The sequence below is a fragment of the Cryptomeria japonica genome, chromosome 8 (genome assembly GCF_030272615.1).
Source record: "Cryptomeria japonica chromosome 8, Sugi_1.0, whole genome shotgun sequence".
Classification (NCBI taxonomy): Eukaryota; Viridiplantae; Streptophyta; class Pinopsida; order Cupressales; family Cupressaceae; genus Cryptomeria; species Cryptomeria japonica.
In genome coordinates, this window is record NC_081412.1 from 243667226 (window position 1) to 243693717 (window position 26492).

General features: G+C 36.0%; 1 protein-coding gene across 2 annotated transcripts in view; it reads right to left on the bottom strand.

The window, feature by feature from the left end:
• LOC131049947 (putative E3 ubiquitin-protein ligase RING1a) overlaps positions 1-26492 on the bottom strand; it is a 44130-nt gene that overhangs the window by 13361 nt on the left and 4277 nt on the right. For both annotated transcript variants that reach the window (XM_057984052.2, XM_057984053.2), the window contains 7 exons: positions 13234-13292; positions 11953-12034; positions 11566-11686; positions 11340-11381; positions 10648-11205; positions 10235-10345; positions 9866-10093 (listed from right to left, as the gene is read on the bottom strand). In XM_057984052.2, coding sequence (XP_057840035.1) covers positions 9866-10093; positions 10235-10345; positions 10648-11205; positions 11340-11381; positions 11566-11686; positions 11953-12034; positions 13234-13292 — 1201 coding nt within the window. The remainder of the gene's footprint in view (positions 1-9865; positions 10094-10234; positions 10346-10647; positions 11206-11339; positions 11382-11565; positions 11687-11952; positions 12035-13233; positions 13293-26492) is intronic.

Genomic DNA, 26492 nt, shown 5'->3' on the forward strand with positions numbered 1-26492 from the left:
AAAAGGGCATTGCTCATAATATCCTTCCATGACAGTAGCATAGAGAAGGCCAAAGCCTATTTAAAAGATGTTGCAAATAAGAGTAATAGGTATGCCCTAACCAGAGAGTTGGGTACATACTAGTAGGTGCACCAATTTGATTGAACTACAGAGTCGCCAGGTGCTTGAAACGCGCCTCTTGAAGGCTAACTGTACTGAACAACGCACCAACCTTCAGCTTGATGAAGAACATGTCCCATCGAGCGTGCTAAAAACTGTTATCACAAAAGCTTGCACCCTTGCTGAGCTATCAACTCAACAACCTCGTGAAACATGGAAACAACCCTGAAGTGTGGGACCTTGCGCAAGGGGTTGAATCTCCGGAGAAGGTCGGCTTCCTTCTCAATCCAAGTGCAGGTGTTGAACCAACTCAACACTTCAAATCTTACTTCTAAGCCTATTCTAACAACTTGCAGAGGAAAAAGGAAGAGAGAAATGCTTAAAATGAAAGGAGGTGATGCACCAAGATAAGAGATGTTTCTCTTTCCACCCAAAATGGCACAAAGAATCAACTGAAATACCCAAAAGATGCACAAACTTCAGTTGCATGAATGACCTTAACGCACGTATGGAGGTTAGAACTTGCTGAATGTCAAGAGGGAAGAAGGTTTCCCACAAGTCACACCCAGAAATAGGTTAACATAGCATATATGTGAAAGAAAGCCACAAACATACACTTATTATGAAGGTAAGAACACATACACAACATTCATAAGTTGAAGTAAGGAAAGAATGATGATTTCAATTCATTCAAAGGCCAATGGCCAAACTTACAGTTGTAGAAATAGAAGATAAATACAAGTCTTCAAGAGAAGTGAAAGAGCATAGAATAGCTCAAGCCAGTAGAGAGAGAACCCTTTACAATGAAGCCTAACAACCTTATATAGAAAACTGGTTGCAAGAGTTGTTGGAGCATTAAAAAACCTTGAGTGTTGATCACACCATCTAGAAGTGTTGCAAGCCATAAGGAAGTTGGGAAGACCTCAGAAGCACAGGTTGTCGAAGTTAGGAAGACTTAGGCTTGGGATCTCAGAACTTCGGGATTCCGGAGTTCTGGGGAAAAGGAGAGGAGACTAAGGAAAGGAACCTCGGAACCTCGGAACCTCGGGGTTCCGGAGTTTCGGAGAAGGGAAGAAGAGACTAAGAGAAGAGAAGAGGAGACTAAAGAAAGGAACTTCGGAACCTCGGGATTCTGGAGTTCCGGGGAAGAGAGAAAAGGCTAAGGAAGGAACTTCGTAACCTCGAGGTTTCGGAGTTCTGAGGAAGAGAGAAAAGGCTAAGGAAGAAACTTCAGAACCTCAGGGTTCCGGAGTTCCGAGGAAGAGAGAAAAGGCTAAGGAAAGGAACTTTGGAACCTCGAGGTTCCGGAGTTCCAGGGAAGATGAGAGAGGCAAAGGAAAGGAACTTCGAAACTTGGGGGTTTCGGAGTTCCAGGGAACTAGAGAAAAGGATAAGGAAGGAACTTCGGAATCTCGGGGTTTTGGAGTTCCGGGGAAGAGGGAAAAGGCTAAGGAAGGAACTTCCTCCAGACAAGACAACACTTCACACTTCATAATTCCATTACTTTTCTCCTTGATCAACTGGGGCAGCACTGGTCCATGGATCGTATCTCTGATTGGTTCTCACTGACAGACCAAGGGTGTCATAAAATGATAACATGACCAAAATACCTATTTCCTAATTTTTTTGTCTTCCTTAGTCCAATTTTGTATGTGTGTTCTTTTCCACTATTTAGGTCTAAGGTTCATAAAGTCTTTTAGCAAGGAGGCATGTCCAACCTTCTAAGTATTTGGAGTTCCTTGTCTACACATGCTCTTCCATCCAAATCTGATCTTTTCTTAGTCCCCACCTAACTTTCGAACTTCGCCATCCTTGCATGCCTTCCCACTCAATTTTATTCATCCTTATGCTTGTCGTACTCCCTCATCTACACATATCTCCTATCCATCCCCCACTCATTTCCCTTTCCTTGTCAAAGTTTTGGACTTGACCTTGCCAACATGCCGCCTCAAATTCCAGTCCTCAACTAGTGCTATGTGTCACAAGGTATCTACAAACCTCAAACTCTGACCACTCTCACCATTTTTCACTGTTCATTCCACCTACCCCGTGAGACAATGCATCATGATGCTTCAGCAATGGTACCAAATTGCCAACAAACTTTTTTACTTGGAGGACGTGGCTCCAGCTATATTTTCCATAGAAAGAGTTGAGTATACTACCCTCGGGGCGATTAATGTGGTAGTTAGGGTTTGTATTGGTGTGAACAGGTATTTTACCTATGTTCATCACCAAGGTCTTATTCACACTAGTTACTTAAGTTTAATTAGGGTGCACATAGGATAATTATCACTTTATATCTCAAGTCATAAAATTAAGACATATGTCATAATCTTATTCAATATTATGTCTCACCTTGGTCTCCTTGTATTCTAACTCATTGTAAGTAATCTATCACTTACATCATTTGATAGTATGGCATTATTCTCTCTTGTGCTTTCATTGAAGCTCCTAGATCTTGGGTGGCTACAAATTTAGACAGACCTTGTATAGTATAGATCATTCTATACCAACCCTTGTGGGATTGCTTCTTTTTAGCCTTATTGAGAGGCCTAGGTTGCATCATATGATGACTTGGAGAATCCAAAAAACTTGATAGAAATACCAAATTTGGGAGGATTTATCTTGTGGCTTTGCATTGCAAGTTTATTTTGGAGCTTGCTGGTGTAAATCTAATCTCATCATTAAGTTCAAGGTGTCCAAAAAATCATTTGATTCATTTGATTTCTCACCAAATCTACAAGGGTTTGAATATGGGAGGTGGTTTCCAAATTCAAAAGGTAGTTGTGATTTTAGAGTAACCCTGTGATCACTTCAAAAAGGCTCAAGAACCTAAAGATCAACTATTAATTTGTTAAATTTGGAGCACTTTGCCACAGGCAATCAAAGAAAAAAATTCCCCTCAACGGTCATACAAACTATACTATCGAAATCTTCGCGAAATATTATGTGCATCTGCACTTGTCGATGCATGCATCAAACTTGTACAACAAAGGAAAATTTTCTTATAAAAGAATTGTTTTTTATTTGAATTTTTCAGAATATTTCAATCAAAAAAGGGCAATCATACTGCCTTCACAATGTAGGCAATCAACCATTACAATAGCTCGACAAACACCATGTGGTGCCAATATCTCAAGAAGGACAAGACAAGAAAGTGGCCTCCAACATCTCTAAAAATAAATAGAAAACTTTTTCTTCATATACAAATGAAATAACTCATGAGGATTATGAGGTAGCACTCACTCCATCCCAAGGATCATGTATTGGAGATAACTTGTCCAATGACTCTAGAAATCCAAATGGCATTCATGATTCTCCTTCTCTTGGAGAATACATGGCATCCACTAACAAGACAGCGCTTGTAGATGAGGAAGGTAACATTTCCAATGACAGTGAATCAGAGGCTACTTCATATGTCGAATCTAATCACTTTGAGAAAGGTAAAAGGATTATGACAGTGAAGGAAAGAGACGAGTAGGTGAGGAAACTCTTCCATGAAGCCATGGCAAGCAAGGAACCAAGGAAACTAATGGATAGTGCTGGAGATTTGGAAAGAACTCTACAACTATGTGAAAGATGGAATGAGAAAGCTAAACATGCCAAGATGATAGCTTCTTGAGCAAGGGAGAACCTACAGAAAATCAAGCAAAGGCATAGACACCTAGATGAACAAGAGATAAATTTCCAAATTAAAAAGAGTGATTCAACTATTACATCAAGACAACTACACATTCCTAATCAAGAATCTCAATCAATAACCTTGAAGGCTTTGAAGGAGGATTCATCAAAGGAAGTAAGTTTATAAGAAGATAAAGTTGGTATTAGAAACAAGTATAACTGTCAGCTTATTAGTAATCCCTTGTTTAAATTTGAAGCAAATGAGGTTTATGACAACACTCTTTGAGCTGAATAAAGAATCTCTTCATGAAGGTCGTGACGTGATTGGAGACAATCATAGAATTTGGGGCCCAGGAGCATCTCCTATTAATGAAGGATTGAGATAATCTCGGAGTAGTGAGGCAAAACCTAGTGATGTTATCACCAATCGCTCTCCAGTCAGATTACAAGAGATTGCAGTTAGGATCAGGTTCATAAAGAAGATTCCCTCCTTTGGTCAAAGATTAAATATTGAAGGTTTGAGAACTGAGAAGTAATTAAACTTCTAGTATATGCCCTACACAAAATAGTTATGGTTATATAGTGATGATATAAATTAATAACCAAAGGGTTAGTGGGCCATTGTTCACTTTATGGAAGCTAATTGTTAGAACTTCTACAAGTATCATTCTGCTATTCATCTCCGCCACAATGAATGATAAGTCATATCAACATTCTAAGAGATTGCTACATAATCCTTCCTACAAGATTATATTTTGATCAAGATCATCTTGCATATGTTTTAAAGCCATATCAGAGATGGGAAAAAATGTATGCTAGGATGGGAAATTCTGACACCTCAACAAAAAAGAAGGGAAAGGTAAAGTAGGGAGAGAAGGCATACCAAGATGGTGAACTCTGACACAAGAAAAGTCTTTACGGATTTAAACACAAAATCTCCACACTTAGATGTTTTGATATTCTTGCATCTTTTGACACATTGGTAGTTGCATGGAGGATGAAACGGGGGAACACTTTATATGCAAAATTTGACCAAGGGATACCCATCAAGAGATGTTTTGAATCAATTATCACTATTGCGTAAATAGGTTCAAATGCACAACATGGGAACAAAACAAAGAGAAATGAGACACAACAAAATGGAGTTCCAACACCACACTTAGATTATTATTATAACTAATAAAATGTGTCAAATCTTTTGTAACTGCCATGAAAATGAGAGAGCTGCATTTGAAACTGCATGCCACCAAACTATGTTTAGCATCCAAGAACAAGAAGGAAATATTCATTGAAAGATGAAGTCCAAGATTGCTCAACAGAAGATCTCAAACACAAGTTAGAACCTCCACTAGTACAAAAATAAAAAATTTAAAGGAAAATCTTTTTTAGCGTGCAAGATTACATGAGCCCAAAAATTCTCCAGCAACATTGGCAAGCCCATGAAAATTTGCAAATTTGATAGAGGAATGCTCTTCATGGGGGATGCACTAGTTGTTGTAGCAATTATGAACATGAAGGTGGTGGGTTCAACAATTGGAATTTTCACCTCATATTGGAGTTAGCAACCTATTTATGCAAGGTGAGAGAATTTGAGTTATTAGATTGTCAATCAAACTTAAAATGTGAAAATAAGAATTTCAAAAATAAAATTAAAAAAACAAATTTAGAGAGTTTGTGGTAAAAATTAAGAAACTTGAGATAGAATTTTGATTGCAAGAGTTTGGAGGTGTGGCAATTTAGGACAATTGAGGTATCACCACAGAGAATCAAAACCCTTCGACTAGTCAAGGTAACAAAATCAGCAAACTCATTCAGAACTACACCCTCCATATCAATATTAGGGAAGAGTTTAGTGAGGCACTCGTGTGTACCTTTTGTTGACATCTACATTACTATATGGTGGCACCCTAAATGGCAAAGAAAGAATCTCATCATTGGAATATTTGGGAGTCAATGCAAACTACACCCTCCATATCAAGATTAGGGAAGAGTTTAGTGAACACTCGTGTGTACCTTTTGTTGACATCTACATTGCTATACGGTGGCTCCCTAAATGGCAAAGAAAGAATCTCATCATTGTAATATTTGGGAGTCAATGCAAAGGCAAGATGTACTAGGCTGGTCATTTTGTTGCATCGCTCAACATAAATTGTCTACAAATCTTTGAAGAAAGGTTCTTCACGATCTTCCTCTTTTTTATTTATGATACATAGCATCTTTCAATTTTTGAGTCGATGCTATCATATATCTCTCCCAAACATGGCTATTCCATTTCAATAAAACATATCATACTCATGATGTACTTGATGAAACTAAGAAGATATTCCATGGGATCCCATCAAATGTCATCTAGGATCATCTATTTTACATTAGTTGCCCCTTCACTATTGGATTGCCTCCATATAGGACAAAATTGGCTAATGACAATAATAGAAAGTGCCTCCCACATTTTCACAAGTTGTGTCAAGACGATTGTGTGGGATGTGAATTGGGTCTCAAAACCAATTCAAAAATTAAAAAACATAAAAAATAAGAAGAAACCATGCTTAAGTTTTAAAAAATAAAGTTTCAATTACCTTCAATAGCTCCAATTGCAAGAATTATTTAACAATAGGCTACAATATGCGGTGGTTTGTAATGAAATATTTGGATCTCTTGGGCTTTGCATAGATTTATTTGGTTCGATCTATTTTCTTACCCAACTTTTGTAGCATGAAGTTTAACAAGTGGACACAAAAAGATGTCCAAAATATACGTGAAAACTACCTCAACGAACACACCAACCACTTTTCAACTCTTTACTTTGTTAGCTATTCAGACCAATTCAAAATGTTGTCCATGTAAGGATGTTAAAAATCCTTCGTCTACACCTCAAAATCCATGGCTTTCAAAAACATTGCTCCTTTAGGACAACCTACAATCACATTGATGAACAACTGATTTCTAGCATCCTTCCATTTCCACAAATTCCTAATGGGAGCTAAAATGATCTCTATATTTTTCTCATAGCCTAAGTCCATGTACCTTTTTGGAGCCTCGTTTATTTTTATCAACATATTCCCAAAATGGTGTTCACAAACATTTAAGGACAAACCATTTGCATATAAGCATCTTGCAATGGTTTGATCAATTATCTCTCTAGCATCATTTTGAAATGATCTCTTTAATGGCACCTATTTTTCTCCTCACGTTAGTGTTCTCTTCTTCATTCTTGCTCAAAAATAGGTGTCTCTTGACCACAACATCAGGGATGATGCTACAAGATGGGTAAGTAGGGAGCCTCCATGACTGCTTTGTCTCCTCAAAGGATGCACTATTCTAAGGACAAATGTTGTGCATGTTTCCTCATGCTCTCCAATATTTTATATCATTGTATGAGTTGGCACAGGTACACAATTATTCCCTGCACAGGCTTTTCTTTAAATGTTAGGAATGGTACACAAATTGTCTGACCACCGCAATCCAAACATATATCCCATCACTTAGAATCTGCTCTATCATTTCTTCATGCTTTCAAAAGAGGAGTTTTAGTCAATTTTGAACTAGGGTTGGCAAATAGAACTAGAACTAGCTGCCATTGTCCCTAAGGCAACAAGTTTGGAAAACAAAATCCAAACAAATAAAAACTAGCAGTTGAAACTTTAAAACAAAACAATATATATATCTTAAAGGCCAAATAATTTAATGACCAAAATTTTTAAACCATAAGTCATTTAATAAATTAATTATAATATTTTGCAGGCTATCTACAAGCATTCTTTATTCTGAATTCTACTTGAGAAAAATAGGCTAATGAAAATTCAAGAAATAGGGAAGCAGCGAGAATGAAATATTCCCAACAACTGCAAGCAGCGAGATTGAAATACAGAAGCACCGAGAACAAAATAGACTTTAACAATATGCTGAATCAATCCTTATCTCCTTGTCTGCTGTATTCACACGAGTTCAAGGTTCCAGTCTATCATGTCAAGGGGATAAGCCTGATGAAATAGACTTCAAGAATGTTCTGGTACAACAAATGTAAACTAAAATATTACCCAAGAGGTAAGCAAGGATGTGACTCCCACTTTGTGACCAGTGATAGAGCTATGGAAAATGTTATTCTGAGGCCATTGGAAGAAACCAGTCATGAATGTTTGCTCAGAGTGGTGTATTGAAAATGTTCTCAATCTGATGTTTGTTTGTAGAAAATGTTCAATAATTGGCTGTGCCTCCTCCCAAAGAATGTCTAATGTTTCTTGTTTGTTGTCTACTGACTCATCAAACACAATGCAAGTGGAAATGATTGTCATTTAGGTCTTAGGGCACATTTTTATGCTCCAAAATCAAACAAAATGCATGGAAATTGTCACCTTATAATTGCCTTGACCAAGTTGGAATCACCCAAGTAAGCTCATGAATGATTCCAAAAGAATCTGCCTACATAAAAATGTGCATTGAATGATTCCACGGGTGAATTGAACCCAAATCTGATTCCGAGATGAATCATACCCGGTACATCTGGTTTTTCTGCTGATTCGGTCACATAGACATGAATTTAACTTGCATCGAGTTTTATGTATGATAATGTAGATATAATCAATTTAATTTAGTCTTTTTGATAGAGTAGAATAATGAACAAGATCAGAAAAATAGTTGATTCTAGTTACAAATTAGAAAACAAATCACTTTGAATAATAATTGAAATGCTGAAATACCAAACAGAAACTTAAATCAGAACAGTACTTACTCAACAGCTTTATTGTTAGCCATTCAAACCAGATCTGAAATAATATTTGAACAAACACACACTCACACACAGAAAACAAGCCTAAACCAATCACCAATCCTTTCGAGCGGACCCTATCCCAATTATACTGATGCACAGGAAACAAACTTGCTCCTTACATAGATACAGTCCTATTAATTCCAATGAATTACATTTTAATTGCTGCTACAGAGTTTCTGAAAACAATAAACATTTTGAATTACAATAAAAGAATTGTAATTATGTTCCCTAAGACTAGTTGAACTATCATCCTCTAGCTAATACTAGTGGTGACATCTTGTTGGCATGGATACCCAAAACAAAATGCCACCTATACCATGATACAAACAACAAAATAACAACTTATCAAAACAGATTTATCTTTTGTCCAACCTCGGCAAGGTGGCTTTCCTTCTTGGCAGCTAGAAAACGTCCATCCTAAATACCATTGGTATCTTATTCAACAACATAATCTCTTCGCATCCTGTTTTGGAGTGCAACATATCTTCAAATACTGCTTTTATAAACAACACGACTAGCCTTGTGCAGCATGTAGGCTATATTTCACAACTCAGCATTAACCTTATTCAGCACATTGGTTATGTTGGACAGCTAAACAGCTACCTTATGCAGACAAGTTGTCTTGTGCAACGTTTATGAGCTTGCACAGCAAGATGGTTGGCTTACACAGCAGAGTTATTGGCTTGCATAGCATAACCAACAGCTTGCACAGCATGGTTAACTGCTGTGTCAAAGCACACAAAAAATGACTACACAAAACAACTTAAGCAAACTTAATGCAGCCTACTAATTTGTATATTTTACTTGAAAGCAATGAATTCATCCACAAAAATCATAATATGAAGAAAGATCACTTCATAGATATATATGAATGAAAATGACATTGTTAGGAAGGTATCACGATACAAAACCCATACGCATGGATATAAAAGGGATGTGCAAAAATATAAATTCACTGGGCTTATTAGCCCCTATGGGTGTGCCATCTAGGGGGATGGTGTGGGTGCATCATCCCTGCCCCACCACCCCCAAAATGTCCTCGTTCCCAAAAATGGGGGTTTTCAATTTTACCCTAGGGATGTGTCCTTGAAGAACACTGCTCTATGCCGAGTAAATCCACTTATTGTATAAGGGAGGGAGAATATATTACATAACAACATAATGAATGTGGTACAAAAGAAGAATAAGAGAAGGGTAGAGAACAGTGATATAGAGAAAGAGTAGAAGAAGAATATCATATATACGAGAATAGGTCTATAATAACATCATTTAAACATTTTGTTATTTAAAACTAACAATAGCAAAACAAAATATCCCTCAAATGCAATTTTTCATAAAAAATATGTTGAGGCAAATTGAAGAGTGAAGTGCACATACAAGGCTTCCCCGGCATCCTATACAATTAAAGATGTTTGTAAGTGTTGCTTCTTGATCAAGCACCTCGATCACTTCTTTATTCTTTGAGGCATCAAGTATGCTTTTTCCCTTTCCCAGCTTGCCCAATTGTGGTAATTTAGTTTCTGATCCCGTTTCAGTTGGATTTATTTTTCTCTCCATAACAATTTCTAAATCTTCAGCTGGTATGGAAAGCTTAAGGGAAAGTAACTGAAAAAGTACATAGGCATAAAATGAGTCTTGATAAATGAATCTTCTGCAAAAAAAATCTTTCAAGATTTTGCTAGCTAGGTTCTAAATTTTGATTAAACAAATTTTCTCCAAAGACTAGCAAACATATAGATATCTTACTTTGCACAAATGCTGAACAGATACAGTTGGGCGGCAGCAGAGATATGGGCTCTCCAAACTTATAAGATTTCCATCATTGTTAAACGGTAACAATGTCACTTGTATGTCAAACTGCAAGCACAAAATTAATTCCAGTTAGTAAATGGGGTCATGGCTGTCATTAGATAACAAACTTAGAAAGAAAACATCCTTTAAAAAGGCTTCCATTAACCAAAGAACTGTCAAGACACTAGTCACTATCCACAGCTTTTAAACAGCTGAGTGTCCTGGCAATAATAAAAAAGAGAGTTCTTCCAGAATGAGAAATTAGATAGAGTTTACAGATGAACATGTTTGAATAAATTTTTTAGTGGCATGACATATTATGATATTAACTTTTAAGTATTCTCAAAAGTTGTAAGAGAAATCCGTACCTCGATCTCATCTTCTTCATGAGCTTTAGACAAAAGATAATCCACCATCTTGATTATGCGCGTGCCTCGTGCATGCTTTCCATTTGATCCACTTATGCTTCCATAACGCATATGACTCCGTGCACCATTTTTACCCCAAACCAAACCCTCTGTGTTTCCTCCTCTTCCATGAGAGGCAAAAGTACTTTCTCTGCTCACTTCTGCTAGGCAACGATCTACTCCATCATGATCATCACTGCTATTATCAATATTAGCTGAAGTTTCACATAAAGATCTTGAAACTCTTCTTTTACATCTTATCTTCATGTATTCTTGAGATTCTTCTTCACCAGAAGTGGAGTGCTCCAGCATTGTGTTTTCTTCATCAGCAGTAGGTATATCATTCCTTTGTCTTTTGCTTCTACTTTCTCCTCTGTTGCTTATATTTTGATTCTGAACATTTCGAAATTTTCCATGTGCTTTTCTGACTATAGCTGCTGCAGTTGCCTTTGCAGTGGTGCGGCGACTTGCAACAGCTTCTAATTGCCGCTGAAGTGTTTGTGCAATACTTGCTTGGATCTGCCATGAGATCATATGTATAAAATCAAAACCAGGGAAAGGGGAAAATGTTCTAACTATCATGGATCTCTCTTTATTTTCAACAAAACATAATGAATTAAGGAAACTAAGATGCATGGTTCAACAAGCCCCACCTGCTTGTTACGATATTTGTCTTCTTCATGCAAAGTGAACTCCTATAAGCAATAAAGCAACAATGAGACAATTTAAAATATAGGATGTCATGGTAATGATTGCAAGTCATTATAATCTGACGAAAAACCATTAGAGAGAAAATCAAACAAGTGTTCAACACTCATACAATATCCATTATTGTTGAAATTGTGGAGAAATCAAACAGAGAAAGTACTAACTGCATACCTCTTCTTCATACTCATCCAGGTCAGGATAAATTGCTGCAATCAGAGCATCATATTTTGGATCATCTCTTAATGATCTGCGGCTGGCACAGTGTGTACGACATGCAGGGCACTCATTGTTCCTACAATGACCACAAAAAGCATTGAGTTTAATTTAAACCTAAGAATAAAACATCAATTTGTCATACAGGTTCCTGTAAGTTCCCAAATAAGTAAATGTCTCAGATGCTAGCTAGTCCTGTAATGAGGCAGCCAAATAATATACAACTATCACACTTACATGTCTAGCAGCCTGTTAAAAAACAGTTTGCGTATCTGTATATGGTATTAATTATTTGAGTCCATGTATGTTTTGAAATGTAAAATAAGATAAGTTTTAAGAATATACCCCAAACGCATTGACTTGTCAATGCATTCTCTGCAAAAGCGGTGAAGGCATTCCATTACCGTCCTTGTTTTTCGGATAATCCCTGATCATAGTTCCAATGTAAATGCAAATTAAAGTTTAAAATATAAAAAGGTACAATTTAAGAGATACAGAAAGGTACACAAAAAATACAACTGTTCAATATATAAGAGAAAAATGTATAGCATGAAACTAACTGATAATAAGAACGAAGAAAATGCAAAAAATATCAATGAACTCAAATCTTTAGTGAATAGATGTTGGATTCCTTCATTGCAGTCAATACTTTGACTTGGAGTACTAGTAAATATTAATTAGTACAGGAAAAACCAATTTGTTTTAAAGTAATGATTTTGGATAATTGGATGTGTTTATGATTTATTTCTTGAAAAAAAAGAAAAATAAATTCCAATATGACCTTCAATTATCATTTTTATTAATATTGAGTAATCCATAAAAGTAAACCTCTGGCTTCACTTGCATTCTCATAAAATATTGGGCCTCAATGTACATGGAGAACTAAAATGATCTTGTAAAATATTAAAATAGTAAAATATGAACTTAAAAAATGTAGCCTGTTTGATTAAATCACCCTACTGAATTTTTTATCAAATCATTGCTCTAAGATACCAAGAATGCATCAAGAGAAGCTCAAGATGTCTTTAACTTGAGCATTGGCAAAATCTAATCTGGCCATCAAAGGCATGTCATGAAAGCTTCTTTTATGTGGTAAATATCTTCAGAGGAATGCAATCAACGGCCAAAGCATAACAGTCTCATAGAAAGAGACAATGACAAACTTCCAAGGTGCAACCATCCAGCTGCAAAATACTGTTCGCAATTTCTCATTCTGATCTAGAGAGACAGACAGAGATCACAGAAAAGAAATAGAAATAGAGAATTCAAATATCCTCTTGTATTCATTTAAATATTTGTCTGCATTTCTTTTCTCATGATTAAAACAGACAACCATTTTCTCATGTCCATCTTCAAGAACATAAAATGTTGTACTTTAACCATTTGCAAATAAGTTTATAACTGATCTGAAATAGTTCTGAAAAGACTTAAGATTGAATTTTCACTGAAGAGTTTACAAAACATGTGACAACTTGTTAACACTACAAAAAAATCAGAAACCTTATCATAGTGTTAGTTGTTCAGAAATTCTACATGTATCAGGATGCAGTATGTAATTTTCATAACGATAGGATAATTGATATCATGTTATTCAAAATATGCATATATCTAAATATTTCATCATACCCAAGCAAATAGGACATTGCACTTCCTTGCGGATATCAGACAGTTTGACCAGAACGTATCTGTAAAACAACAGCAAGGCACAGTCAGTATATCAACTGGATTTCCCAGGAAAAAATGTTTAACCATCAATTTTATCACAACATAGATTCACAAGTGTTCAGCAATGATTAGTTCCCATACATAACAAGACTATTAACTTGCAATTTATGGAAAATTCTCTTGAACTATTATCAGAGAACTATTTGAACAGAAATAATGGGACTCGTTAGAAAACTCTGGACTAGTTATACTTGAGAGGCAAATCTGTATTTATATGATCTATACTGACACTCTAGAATGTACAGGGTAAAAATAACACTACTGATCAGTAGTTGTAGTTTTCTATGAGATAGTTAATGGACATAGCAATGATGGATTTCTAGCTATAAAAATGTCTTGGAAATCTAAATAGCATTTTTTTGCGGGTAGCTTCTTCCAAGATTGCATAAAGCTCATAAACATGAAATAAATGTTATTGGGTAGTTCAAAGAGAAGCTAGACATTGAGTAGTGTACACAATTTACAAATTATTTGTTGGTAAACAAGAAGATGTATTCTCCACAAAAAGGATATTTATTTCTACATTATGCACATGTAAGGTAGAACAACTTTAAACTATGTATACAAGTTGAAAGTCTAATAGAGCTTTTAAAATTTGTTTCAGGAATGGCACTTCTAGAAATTTGGGAAATCAGAGAAGCATATTGCAGATAGATATGTCATTAATTTCAAATTTGAAAAATTTAACATGAATGATAATAGCAGATACAAAGAAGGACCTTAGACGACATAGCCAAGAGAGTAACTAAATTGCTCTTATTAAATGAAAGATTGCTTTTAATTCTCTTTTTATTCTTGATCTTGGTTGGTTCTAACATTTTAAGGATTAAGCATTTTAACACCTATTCTCTTATGTTTATGCACTTTCCATAAACCAAATGTCTAATTCATTTCCTAATCATCACTGAGCCATGAAGCAAAATATCCCACTTTTTGCGGATAGAGAATGTTTCCCAAAATGCAGACTTTTCCAAGTTCTCTGAAATAATTTCTCCTATACTCTCATTTCATGAAAATTTTCTGTAAACAAAACCAGGAGAAAAACACATTTTCTGCTAGTTAATTTTATAACTCTAGTTTCTTCTAAATAACAAAAAATTGAAAAAAGCTTGCAAAAATTTTCAGGCCATTACTATATACTGGCAAAATCATTTGTTGATGAAATTTCTTGCTGCTTTTCTATGTTGTTCTTAGAAACTCCATCCCTAGAAACAATAGACCAAGATATGACTTACCTTGAATCTCAAGTACCAAAAATTATGAAGACAACCTCACTGCATCCTCATGTGGTGCATACAGTAAGTACATGATCAGAGCTTAGTTCATAACATTGTTTGTACGCCGTGACAACAATCTTTGCTGGCAGGAATTTGTATTTCATATGGTAATACTATCAAATCTAGCATAACCTTGATAGTTTCTATGCTAAAAAGGGAATAGAGAGGAAGAGGAGAAGATTGCACTAATTCAAGCTCTAATAAGCATGTCAAACGGCATGTAATGATGATGATCAAACTACATCTCATTGTCAGGCCACCATTGTTTTAATACTTCCCATTCCATATGTGCACCTCCAAACACACTTTTGTCTCTCTTTGCTAGGACCATTGATTATTCTACATTGCCTGTGATCTTTAGGGACTATTCAAGCTCACATCATGTCCTAGAAGGTTGATGTATATTTGGACCTTGAGTTCTCTCTCTCTATAGCCTATCACTAATTTGTTTCATATTGATGACTAGGACTTGATGGTGTACATTGATAAGGTTTGTTTCGAGAGTGCAATTAGGTTTGTTTCATATTGATGACTAGGACTTGATGGTGTTCAATTAAAGTGACAACTCTCCACACTAGGGAATGTTATAGCCCAAGAACGTTTAATAGTATAAGATGAACTAACATCATTGTGTTTCCATTTTCAAGAGCTTCCCAAAAATACATCGAGAGACCATGTTTAGTGAGATATGCCATGTGCACTCAACCAACCACCTACAATTCTATTGTGGAAATGTTGACCTCCATGAAATGCTTAAGGAAAAGATGGAAATGAGGTAGAATTGTGGAGTGAGAATTACACTATCAAAAAGCAAATGCCAAGAGTTTTTTTAGGCCCTTCAATAATATATATCATGCTCATGTTTAATTGAATTATGAATACATGACAATAATAATTAAAAAGATGTCTAAAAACCCAAGTAAGGGGCAAATGTTCAAGTGCAGATAAATAATCACCGAACTAATATGTATGCAAATCAGTTTCATTGCTTTTCAAAAATGCCTTGGAGAGATTGTATTATATTCATATGAAATTGGGGGCAAAATTTAAGGACTTTTCATAATCAAATGAATAGCCACAATCTATCCTCCATTTGTGTCCAGCAAGTTAAAAACAAAATTAAAGTGAGTATGATACATGTGCAGTTCAGTTGAATTCACAATCTCCAGCAAAATCATCATGGTATTCACAAGGTTCATAGCTTAATAACATGATGTTAAGCAAAGATGACTAAGAATGCACAGAAGCCTGCTTTGAAAAAGCTCATTGAATAAGCTCTAGAGGTACAAAGAAAATACCTTTTCCTACAACTTTGTGACCCAAAGAGGTGCATGCAAAATACCACCCTCTCAACTACTATCATGCTATACAACGAATTCCACTTGTTGAGACAAAAGAAGTATCGATCATAGACAAACCATTCAAATGAGTTCCATGAACTCTAACATGTCTAAAAATCTACATTATAAACTTGAGTTAGATTTGCAATCTCAAGAGAAATCCTTGTGATATTTTGAAGGTTTGCAAGTTAATAAAATGACATTAGGCCAAGATGTTTGATGATGCAAAGAAACTTGCCTCTATCGAAATCCAATTGGAGAAGCTTTGGAAGTAAAAAGAAAACAACTTTTCTAACAATGTTTGACCCAAAGAGGTGCATACAAATATACTAGCCTCTCAAGTACTCCCATACCATGTAGAAGAGATTCCACTTTTTGAGACAAAAGAAGGATTAGTCAGTGCCAAACTATTCAAATCCTAAATCTGTAAAACAGACTTGCACAAAGTCCTATAGTACACTGATATTCTTCACCACAACATACAACCCACCATGCAGTTCCTGCCTTGCAAAATGTTGGGGCAAGCCTTTTGACATGCCATCAAAATGGAGGACTCTAAGATGATGCAGAAATACTCAACTTCCTCTCACTTGTCAAGCAATTGCGAGCCTTCAAGAAACATGCAAGCTTGCATTGTTCAACAACATTCTCACAATAAGCAACTTTCACCCAAATTACATGCAACCACTCAACCAAAAGTTCAAAGAAAAAGGGAAGGGAGAGATGGTATAGCTATCACAAGATTGACAGCCAATATGATCATGAATACAATATCTAAGATATTTCTCAACTGCGAACTGATGATGGATTCAAACTATTTTAGAAGGAAAAAAAAAATGAATGTGAACTGTTCCAAATTATTATCAAGATTAAGAACAATTTTCAGAGTCATGAATGACAGTTTATCCAGATTCAAATCACACATAAAGGTTTCAATGCATGACCCAATTCAGGGAATGCCTAAGTTATTTACTTATATCTTCCTTATTGAACTAGAGTGTGAGGATCAGTACTAATCATATAAAATGACAATTCTGAAACCATCATATATTTCTCAAACAAAGGTTGCTCTTTGTCTACATAAGTTCTACCATTATACAACATTGAAAATGACTAAGTAATATCATTTCTCTATCATTAATAGCCTCTCACATGTGCATGCACACCCTCACACATTTTTATTTCTTTTCTGTATTTTCTGATTTTTGCAATTTCACAATGGGCAATTGTTGATGGTGTTTTCACGCACTATGCAACGCAGAATAAAATACCAAAGGTACTCTATCTTCTCTTCAATAAATACTCTCAAATGCTGAAGATTTGCCTAAAAGGATCACTTGAGATGACTTCAAGGTTCTCGATGTTAGGTCTTACTTATCACATATTATGCATATCAATTTCATATGAATAGAATCTGGTAACCATTCTGATGTAATGTTAGTACCTAGATATTACATGTTCCAACTCATCATGGAGGAGAGGATGAGGAATGTAGGAAGAGGGTTAAGGCTGCCAACTAAGTAGGACAACTTGCTTGATGCCTAAGTTCTGCCATCAAGGCCAGGAGGGTCAATGCTCCGCTCTTGGGCTTAGTTTGGTTAAGCTGAGAATTCCACTACATTTTCCCCCTACCGATCCTACCATGATAAGTTGGCAGCAACACAGAAGATAAAGCATGGATAGGAAAGTAGGACCAGCATCCTGCTAAGTAGGCCACCTTGGATGGGGCCTAAGATCTGCCACCAAGGCCAAGAGGGTCAATGTTCCGCTCTTGGGCTTAGTAAGGCTTGGCTGGGTTACTCCTATCATGCTCTATCCCAAAACTTTAAAACAGGTTTTATTATTTATATGATTATAGTTATGCAGAGAATACGTTTACATGTTCTAATTGACAGCAATAGTAGCTTAATTTGTATATATATATATATATATGCGCTTGTGTTTTATATGTGATGGTTGCAGGGCTTAGAGTCAAGAAGTTGTTAAAAAGATAATTATTGCAAGTATTTCCCTTAACCCTGATTTTCTGTATTTGTGTTTGTAGGGTTTAATCTGAGGCAAATATAGTAGGGGACATTACAAGGGGACCCGTCACCATCCATTCCCTGCTTGGGGGACAGCCACACCAACAAGTGGTGGTTGTGGCCAATAGGGGTAGGTCTTGTCCCCATACTTGAAACTTGGAGTTTATAGAAGGGAACACATCCCCATCTCTGAAACTTGGGGTTTTTAGGAGGGAATGCATCCCCATAGAATACTTCACCAAACTATACTTCAACACCTGCTACCCTAATTATAGTTCGTTTCCTAGCTTTTTTCTCATTTACATGTATCATAATTAATTTTAATTTTAAAAATATGCCCAACCAAAATGAGCAGAAAATTCAAAATATAAAATACCTAACAAAAGTTGCAGATGAACTTACAAAACCAATCCGAATTGATCCATAAAATTGGTTCTAGTGGACCCATATGGTACACATCAAAAAATTTCTAATAGGCCCAACCCACGGATTAACAAAACTATATCTAGTTGCCCCACAAGACCCAAATAAATACTGTTTAAATGTATCCTGGAGCATAATAATCCCTTCTCCTTGAATTGCTTTTCCCCAAAGCAATTGTAGTGTAATTGTTGCTGTAATATTTCTGGGTTTGGGTGTGGACCTTTATAGAAGCCACAACTAGTCTATCCAAAAATAAATCTGGCCCTTTCTGCATCACATACTCCAACAATAAATTATTTCACTAAATGAAACATTCTTATAATACTTAGCCCTTAACTTCATCATTCAAGTTTCCAAAATGTGTCAGGGAATCAAAAATCATATTTATCACCGTGGAAGTGCAAGTAGTTTGAAATGTTAATGTTCTAACTTCTACCTATACAGTATACAGAAGGTTGCAGAAGGAAACAAAATGAAAAAACAGATGACAGTTTTGACCACTGGCAAATGCATCATACTGATTTGAACACTCCCAAACTTGTTCTTCCCAACTAATATGGGAATGGTCAAGACACAGCAGAAGGATTCAACCATTGTCAAACTTGTCCAGTGAGACAGTATTTTGCAGTTGCAAGTTGTCAACTCGAAGTCTGAGATGTGCATCAGAGAGGTCAGACTGTACGCCACACAGAGTTGATGTTTGTTTGATTACATTTTTAAATTTACATGCATATTGAAGGTTGTTGCGGACTGAACTGTAAAATAGATGTGTTTTGGGCATTTGTAATATAGGCATATTCATTTGATTTTCAGTTTGTAAGCCATGAAAATGTTGATGAATTCACCAATTACAAGAAAGAGAATATGTGTGGCCCTTGTGTAGGGCACAAACTTGTATGCTTCAAGTCATGATTGCAGCTGAAAGAGTTTTAAAAGACTCCAAGAAGCCATGAAGGAGAAGTAGCCTATTAAGGTGGTTCCATCACAAGCCAACAAGGTGAACAAAGGATAGATACAAAGTTCCCTCATCACAAAGTTCAAAAAGAGCTGCAGAAGAGGTTGCAGATCAGAAATCCAAGAATCAGTCACAAGGTGATAAGTTCAACTACAGTGGAATCAATTAAGCACAGTTTACAGGAGCTCAATCTAACAATCAGTCACCAAGAATGCAATAGTGCAGAGATGTAGAGTTGCGGAGGCCAGATTGCTCCTGTTTAGCAGGACAGAGAGACAGGTAGCCATATTGGAAGCTTAGTTTGGATCCTTGTTTTCAGGACTTGACAGTCATAATCTTTTGTAGGACCAAAATCCTTCTAACTGACAAGGTATGAACTATATTTTGTTTGAACAATTACTCATAGATATATGGAAAAGAGATCCCAGATGTTGTGAAACAGAAAAATAGGATAGAGTAAGGCAGACACAAAGAAAATCGTGGAAGAATGTTTGCACTTGACAGGTTTGGCCACAGTCAAATTTTTCATGATGGGGCTGTGCAATATTGGTAGGTTTAATCATAGTTGAACACATTCCATATAGAACAAAATATAATAATTGAAAGGTCATCTGAAGACATGATCAGTTCTCCTCCTTCCTTGATGAGTAGAAGGGATTACTTTCATTTGTTATCAACTCGTAACATTTTCTACTATAAATACACCCATTGGGGTATGTGCTACTAGCTTCTATGTCTTACTACTTTGTCTTTAAAGATTCTTCCTTCTTTGGGAAAGGAAGAATGTAGTAGAGAAAAAGTTCAAAATGAGAGTTGCATTTCAGCTATGCTAGATCTTAGGGTCATCGACAATTAAAGGTAGAGGTCTATAACCATGTTTCTTGAGAGAGTGTGATTGTATGTGAACCATGAAGTTCTTCAATTTGAAGGCAACAAAGTAATGTAAGAGGATTCTCTTGGGAGACTTCCTATTCAATCATGCTATGATCTATAAGGATTGAGAGTTAAATTTTGTCAAAGGAATCCATTCCAGAAGTTGCAGTTCTCAGAAGCTTCCCAATTTCATCAGTAGAATGAAACCACCAATACTTGTAGGAGGTGATTTTGAAATGATTGGTTCTCCTACACTGCCTATTTTGCAATTGTCAAGGCATGTCGTAACTTCCTTGGTGATTAAAAATCTGCCAGTTTGCACAAAGTAGTCATTTTGTCCCCATACTAGAAATATGGTATTTGAAACAAACAGCCCAATATTTTTCCTTCTAGTTCCACTTTTAGGACCTTCTAGTGTGTGAGAAGGACACCCCACAATATTTATAAGGACAAGAGGGAGTTAGATTGTATCATACAACATAAATTTGAGTATTGTTGAACAAGAGAAGTAGAAATTTATTGTATTCCATGCCATAGACTCAACAATGTGTGTGTAACCAAGTGGAGGAAGGGGAAAATTGCATTCCACAATAATTTACAATAATTTGGTAGCATTGTGTTGGCCACTACCAAAGCTGATTTCACCCTTTCAGGGGGCTTCTAGGATAAAAAGTGTGCTCATTTCTCTAATCACAGTATTATTTCCTTCCTGACTAACTTTATTTTGAGTATAAGTAGCACAGTCCATTTTGTATTGGTTCTTAATTCATACTGCTAGTTGTGGACAAGATTCCGAATCATGCTAAGTCTTACACTTACTGGCAGTTAAAAGAAAAGGTCAATTTCCATGTTTCTTGAGAGAGTGATTGCACATAGGCACTGGAGTTCAATAAATTAGGTACAAGCAAACTTGTACATAACTGATATTTATAGTGGATTCTTGTTGCTGAGTTTTTCCACATTTATTTTATATACGTTAAATCTCTTGAATTATAATGTAGTTGTGTCTATTTTTTTTCAAGTTACTTGTTTTAAGCCAAGACCCCACAAGTTCCTAACAACTAAGCCACATTGGTGTTAGATTAGGGAATTTCTCTATCTCCATTGATTTCAGTTCTCCATGTTGCTCAATTTTATATTAGAATTGCTGTGCAACAATACAATGAATAGAAGATTCATATTAATGACAAAAGTTGTAGAATATCCACCCAAATTATAAATCACTTGGCATATCCTCTAATGGATTTTTCAATTCATCAATATGGAACTATTTTCTACCAGTTAGATAGCTTGGAAAAACTTCCTTGACTAATATGTCAATGTGCCTTGTTTCATGTTCTTGAGAACCAGAAAGTAATCCTCCTTAAGCCTGAAAATTATGATAGAATGCAATCACAAATTGGTCTTGTGTGGCCAGCAGTTGTTTGGTGTCTCTTTTCCACATTCCCTCATTTTTGTCAAATCATTTTCCACCAATCAGAGACTGGTCCTTCAAGGTGCAAGGTAGTAAGCTGAATATTTGGCAATTATGTATAAGGTACAGTGGAAATAAAGAACATTATGCCCATCCAAGCCTTGGATTTAATAACTACACAACAACTATAAAACTTGGGAACAAGAATCTTCTAGACTACACTCTAATTTGTGTGATCATTCAAGTTCCTTGAATAGAAGTATCAATGTCTCTTCTATTAAAGTTTCTAGTAGATGGATTATGAACATGATCATGACATCCAACCTCCCCCCTCTCTACCTATTAGGTCTTTGCTAACCATCTTCTTCTCTGCTCTTGCAATCTGAAAGTAGATAAAAAAATGAGTTGGTTGACACTATAACTCCATGAAGAGCCTCATAACACAAGGGACACTTTTAATTAAGGCAAGCAAAAGACAAAGATTTTGGCCTCTATAAGAAACCATCAATTTTGACAAGGGATTACACAACCCCTAGTTCCAAGAAGCAGCAGTTTCATATTCGTTGAAGCAAATTCAAAACTGTCAATCTGTTGAAAGCAATGGTTTCATCTTATGTCAGGAAAAAAGATTTCTCGTTCCAAAGTCCATGATTTTCCTACTCCTTGTGTCATTCAACTTCTATTAAAGCTTGTACAAGCATAAATGACCATTGCAATTGGAAATAGGCCATGGGGGAAGCAATCCCAAGTATCATAGTGATGTATAGACTGTAGAATTCAATCATTGAGTGAGCATTTATGAACATATGTAGGTTTGTAACACAACTAGAGGGAAGTATGAGAGTTAGTGATTAATCTTAGGAGTAAAACACCATATGCTCTTGCTTATTGTATCCCCAAGAGACCTAAGATTGTAATTGGATTGTTGATAGTGGTGGAGGATAACATTAGACCTCACTCCTACTAGAGTTTTCTCCCATAATTCAAGTTTCTCTAAGTTAATCATTTTGTCTTCCATTCTTTTGCTTCTCTCTTATTAATGTTTAAATGCTTATTTAAATGATACAGTATTTCGATCCTCTTTTGAATTTGTAATTGGTGAACTACAGTACGGAACATCCATCCTAGTTTATGAATCAAACTGGTACCAAAGTAGTTGTCTCCATTGGCAGAAAGTTGTTGTGACTGGTTTTTCAGGGTGATGCCCACAACAAGATCAAGTGGGAAAAGTTGTTATGTTTTCAAAGAGACATTGAATCTTGATGGAAAAGCAAGGTTCCTCAAGTTAGAATTTGATGTAGCTAGCATATCCGAGTTGATGGAAAGATTGAAGAGCATTATGAAGACTCACATAGAAAACTTGTGCTCATTGGAAGACACCAAAAGCAAGGGGAAAGCCCATTTCAAAGAAGAATAAGAACAATTCCATGGAAAACAAAGTTAACCAAAGACACCTTAGTTCAAGGTTAACACAAACATTGAAAATCCACCATTTCAAAAAGAAGTCAATGAGGGAAAGATTGATCATCGGCTGGCACACTTGGAAGTATGTTTTAGTATGCATTCTCTTAGCATAGAACAAAAAAAGAGTCCTTTGCTAGATTAAGAAGGGAAAAGCATGCTTTCACTTGGTTCAAAAGTCCTTTACATTCCTTGGTTTTGAGAAAAAGAGCTCCAATAAGTTCATGAGAATGATTTTAAAATTTGATTCTGAAACAATTTTATTCCACATGTTATAGAAATAAAAAACATCTAGATAGAATTTTTTTTAAACAAAGGGCATTGTGTGTAGGAATAAACTAGTGAGTTTCAAAGTAAAGTTGTACAAATGGACAACAATATGCAAGATGAGGAGGTTTTGATGAAACTCATCAAAGGTCTTCATAGCCATCGTAGTAGATGTGTATGCTCTCCAAGCCCTAGGAGACCGTTGAGGCATGCTCACATGCTCATTACCTGAAGGCAGCTGATCAACCTTCCTCTCCAAAGGTCAAGACCAAGAAGGTAAATGCCACAAGTTCAAAACTTGCAAGACACCGCAACCATTGTGATGTCAATGGTCATACAAATGAAAACCTGTTGGAAGCTACATCCATAAAAGCACCCACATTGGAAGGGTAAGATAGGGATTAAAACTATTACACCCTTACTGGAAAAGAAGTTAAACATAGTTTAGAGGTTGATTCAAAAAATTATTACACTACAAAGAAGATTAGTTTCCATATTTAGGCATAAGAAAAATGAGCATATGAAATTTTTTAACATAATCAATAATGTTAAAATTGATGCACTTTGTTGGGACTCAATCTTACTATTCCAATTTTTTCTTGAAACCCATCACTTCTATGTGTCTTAACCTTGTTAACCCACCATTTATACCCAATTTGAGAGAGTCTAACCCCATAAGTCGATTTTTGTCAAATAATAACTCGTGTCCCCCCTTGTGTGCCCCTCATGTGTTAAACATTGTGAAAAATCCAAAAAAACTTCCAAGTCTAGGTTGTTTTCTCGTAAGTTCCTAAGTTTGTGCATGTTGTCGAACTTTCAGACTTTTGGGGTTGTCTATCCTAATATGCCATCTCATCCATCCCTGACTTTTTCATTTGTTCTCATTAGCCCATTCTTCCCCTTCCAAATGTACCTTTTTCCTCACCCTCAACCTCCTGGTCATTCGTAGTTAAAAAAATTTCTAAGTCTTTCAAATTAGAGTTTGAGACCTTCACTTGTTTGAGTACTTCATATGGACCTCCCCATATTCTGGACTCCTAACTCAATGTTTTTCACTAAGTATTTTATAGGAGTTGGCGTTGCAACCATGCTTCGACCTAGGTACTTGTTTCTTGTCATCCCCAATCCCCAAAATTCGTTTGTATATCTTTTCAAAGTCAAATTTTTGCCCTCCGCTTCACATTAAAATCTGTTCTAAGGTGTGCCTAATCCCCAATCCCCAACATTGTGAAACATTGTTACCTTTTTGGAGTTGTTTGTTCAGAACTTCAGACTTCCCACGTTCCACATACCTTAATGATATGAGTTCCTTGTTACTTGTGATCCTTGATGTTCCCAACCAAAGGTATGAATCATAAGGTATCCCCAACCTCCAAAGTCCAAATCTCTACACTTTTTCCTATTCAAAATCACCTACAAACCGACACATCTAGAAGGCCATTTATGATGCAGGGACTGCCTAAATAGACTTTGTCTCACTCACCAAGCACTATTCATCATTTGGGCATGAGTTTGCAAGCAATATTCAAAGGTAAGGTTGAAAACAACACAACACCATCAATGAGCCAATATGGCCATGCAGCTACCAAATCAAATCCAAATGTGACCAAAAATCATTGATTGTACAAGAAGGCACAAATTCAAAGGAGGAAACAACACAAATAACCATGCCCTAATTTATTGTAGTAGCTGAAATTCCTAGGAACATTTGTAGCGGATTTCATGATCTCTTCCATGCCTTGGCACACAAGATCCAAAGGTGCATTAAATGAAAGAAAAATTTATAGATCTGAGCCACATTCTTCCACAGCTCTTGTGGTAATTTGGATACATTTTATGGTATATTTTTCACGTGATTTGAGACACAAATTGCAGGGGAATGACATTTGTGTGCAAAGAAAACATGCAGACTTGGCACCTAAGACCATGGGTCAACAAATACCAATTGGCCGTTCTTTCAGACAGTTGGTGCCCAAGCCATCTTTTTGAGTCTACTGTGCTCCAAGTGTGTTCTAGGATATCAATAGTTGTATGTTTGGGTTGATATGAAAGGAATGTATTTTGTATAGCATAGGAAAGATGTTGTATTATGCATTTGTAATAGATGTCTCCATGGCAGTTTGTAACGATTCAAGGAACTATATAATCGTAACTGTATTTTTCCTTTTACCACATTTGTTGGTGCAACTACAATAGAAGTTTTATATGCGTGTGACAACATTTAATGCATTACAAATGCTTTGTAATGGTCATCCTTTTATTGCATATGAGTCACTGCAGTTATATGATGGATCATTAAGCATGTGTCCATTGTATTTGATGTAATCTTTGGTTTTCATTTTAATGTAGATCTGGTTCTGTTGATGCTCTATTGCATATTTTCCCTTCCTCTTTGCTGATTCATGACTCAGTTGCCCAATGAAGTACGCACTTATCTGCATTGGTTTGGGACCAATCATTCTTATCAAAATGTTATCTCTATCCCAACTGGGAACAGATTAGTTTTAATTTAGATTATGTATGATTGTTCATGATTTGATATTGTTAATTATGGATAATTATTAATTTTCAGCTATCCTAAATGCCAAATATTTATAGGATCATGTTCAGAATATCTGCACCTTGTTACTTTGCATGAAACAAAAAAATAAACTATTGTAAGGGATTACAGTAATGTTGTGCATGTGCAAGGTGCATTATCAGCTATAATAGAGATTTTGTGTAGCTAGTTGATCTTGACTTGGTGACAGAAATTGGGATCAAGTATACATCCAAGTATAGCTACTGATTTTTAGAATCGTGTCATATATTATTTGATTTACAAACCTATTTAGAATACCTTTAGGAACACCCTTCTGAGTCTAAGCTAAGGCAGAGTGTAGGAGATATTACCCACCGTCAAAATAGGCCCTTTATCATCCTCAATCTGTTAATAAACCTCTATTTTGCCCTCTTCATGACACCCCCTGGCCCTGAAGGTTTAACAACAATTCTAGGATTGTTTACCTACGGTTTTGAGACCTAACACACTTTTTTATTTCTGTTACCAAGTTAACTTCATTTCTCAAGAGTCGGATGAAAATCTTGGCTTAGAAGTTGTTCCCCTTCCAGGACTCCAAATCATAT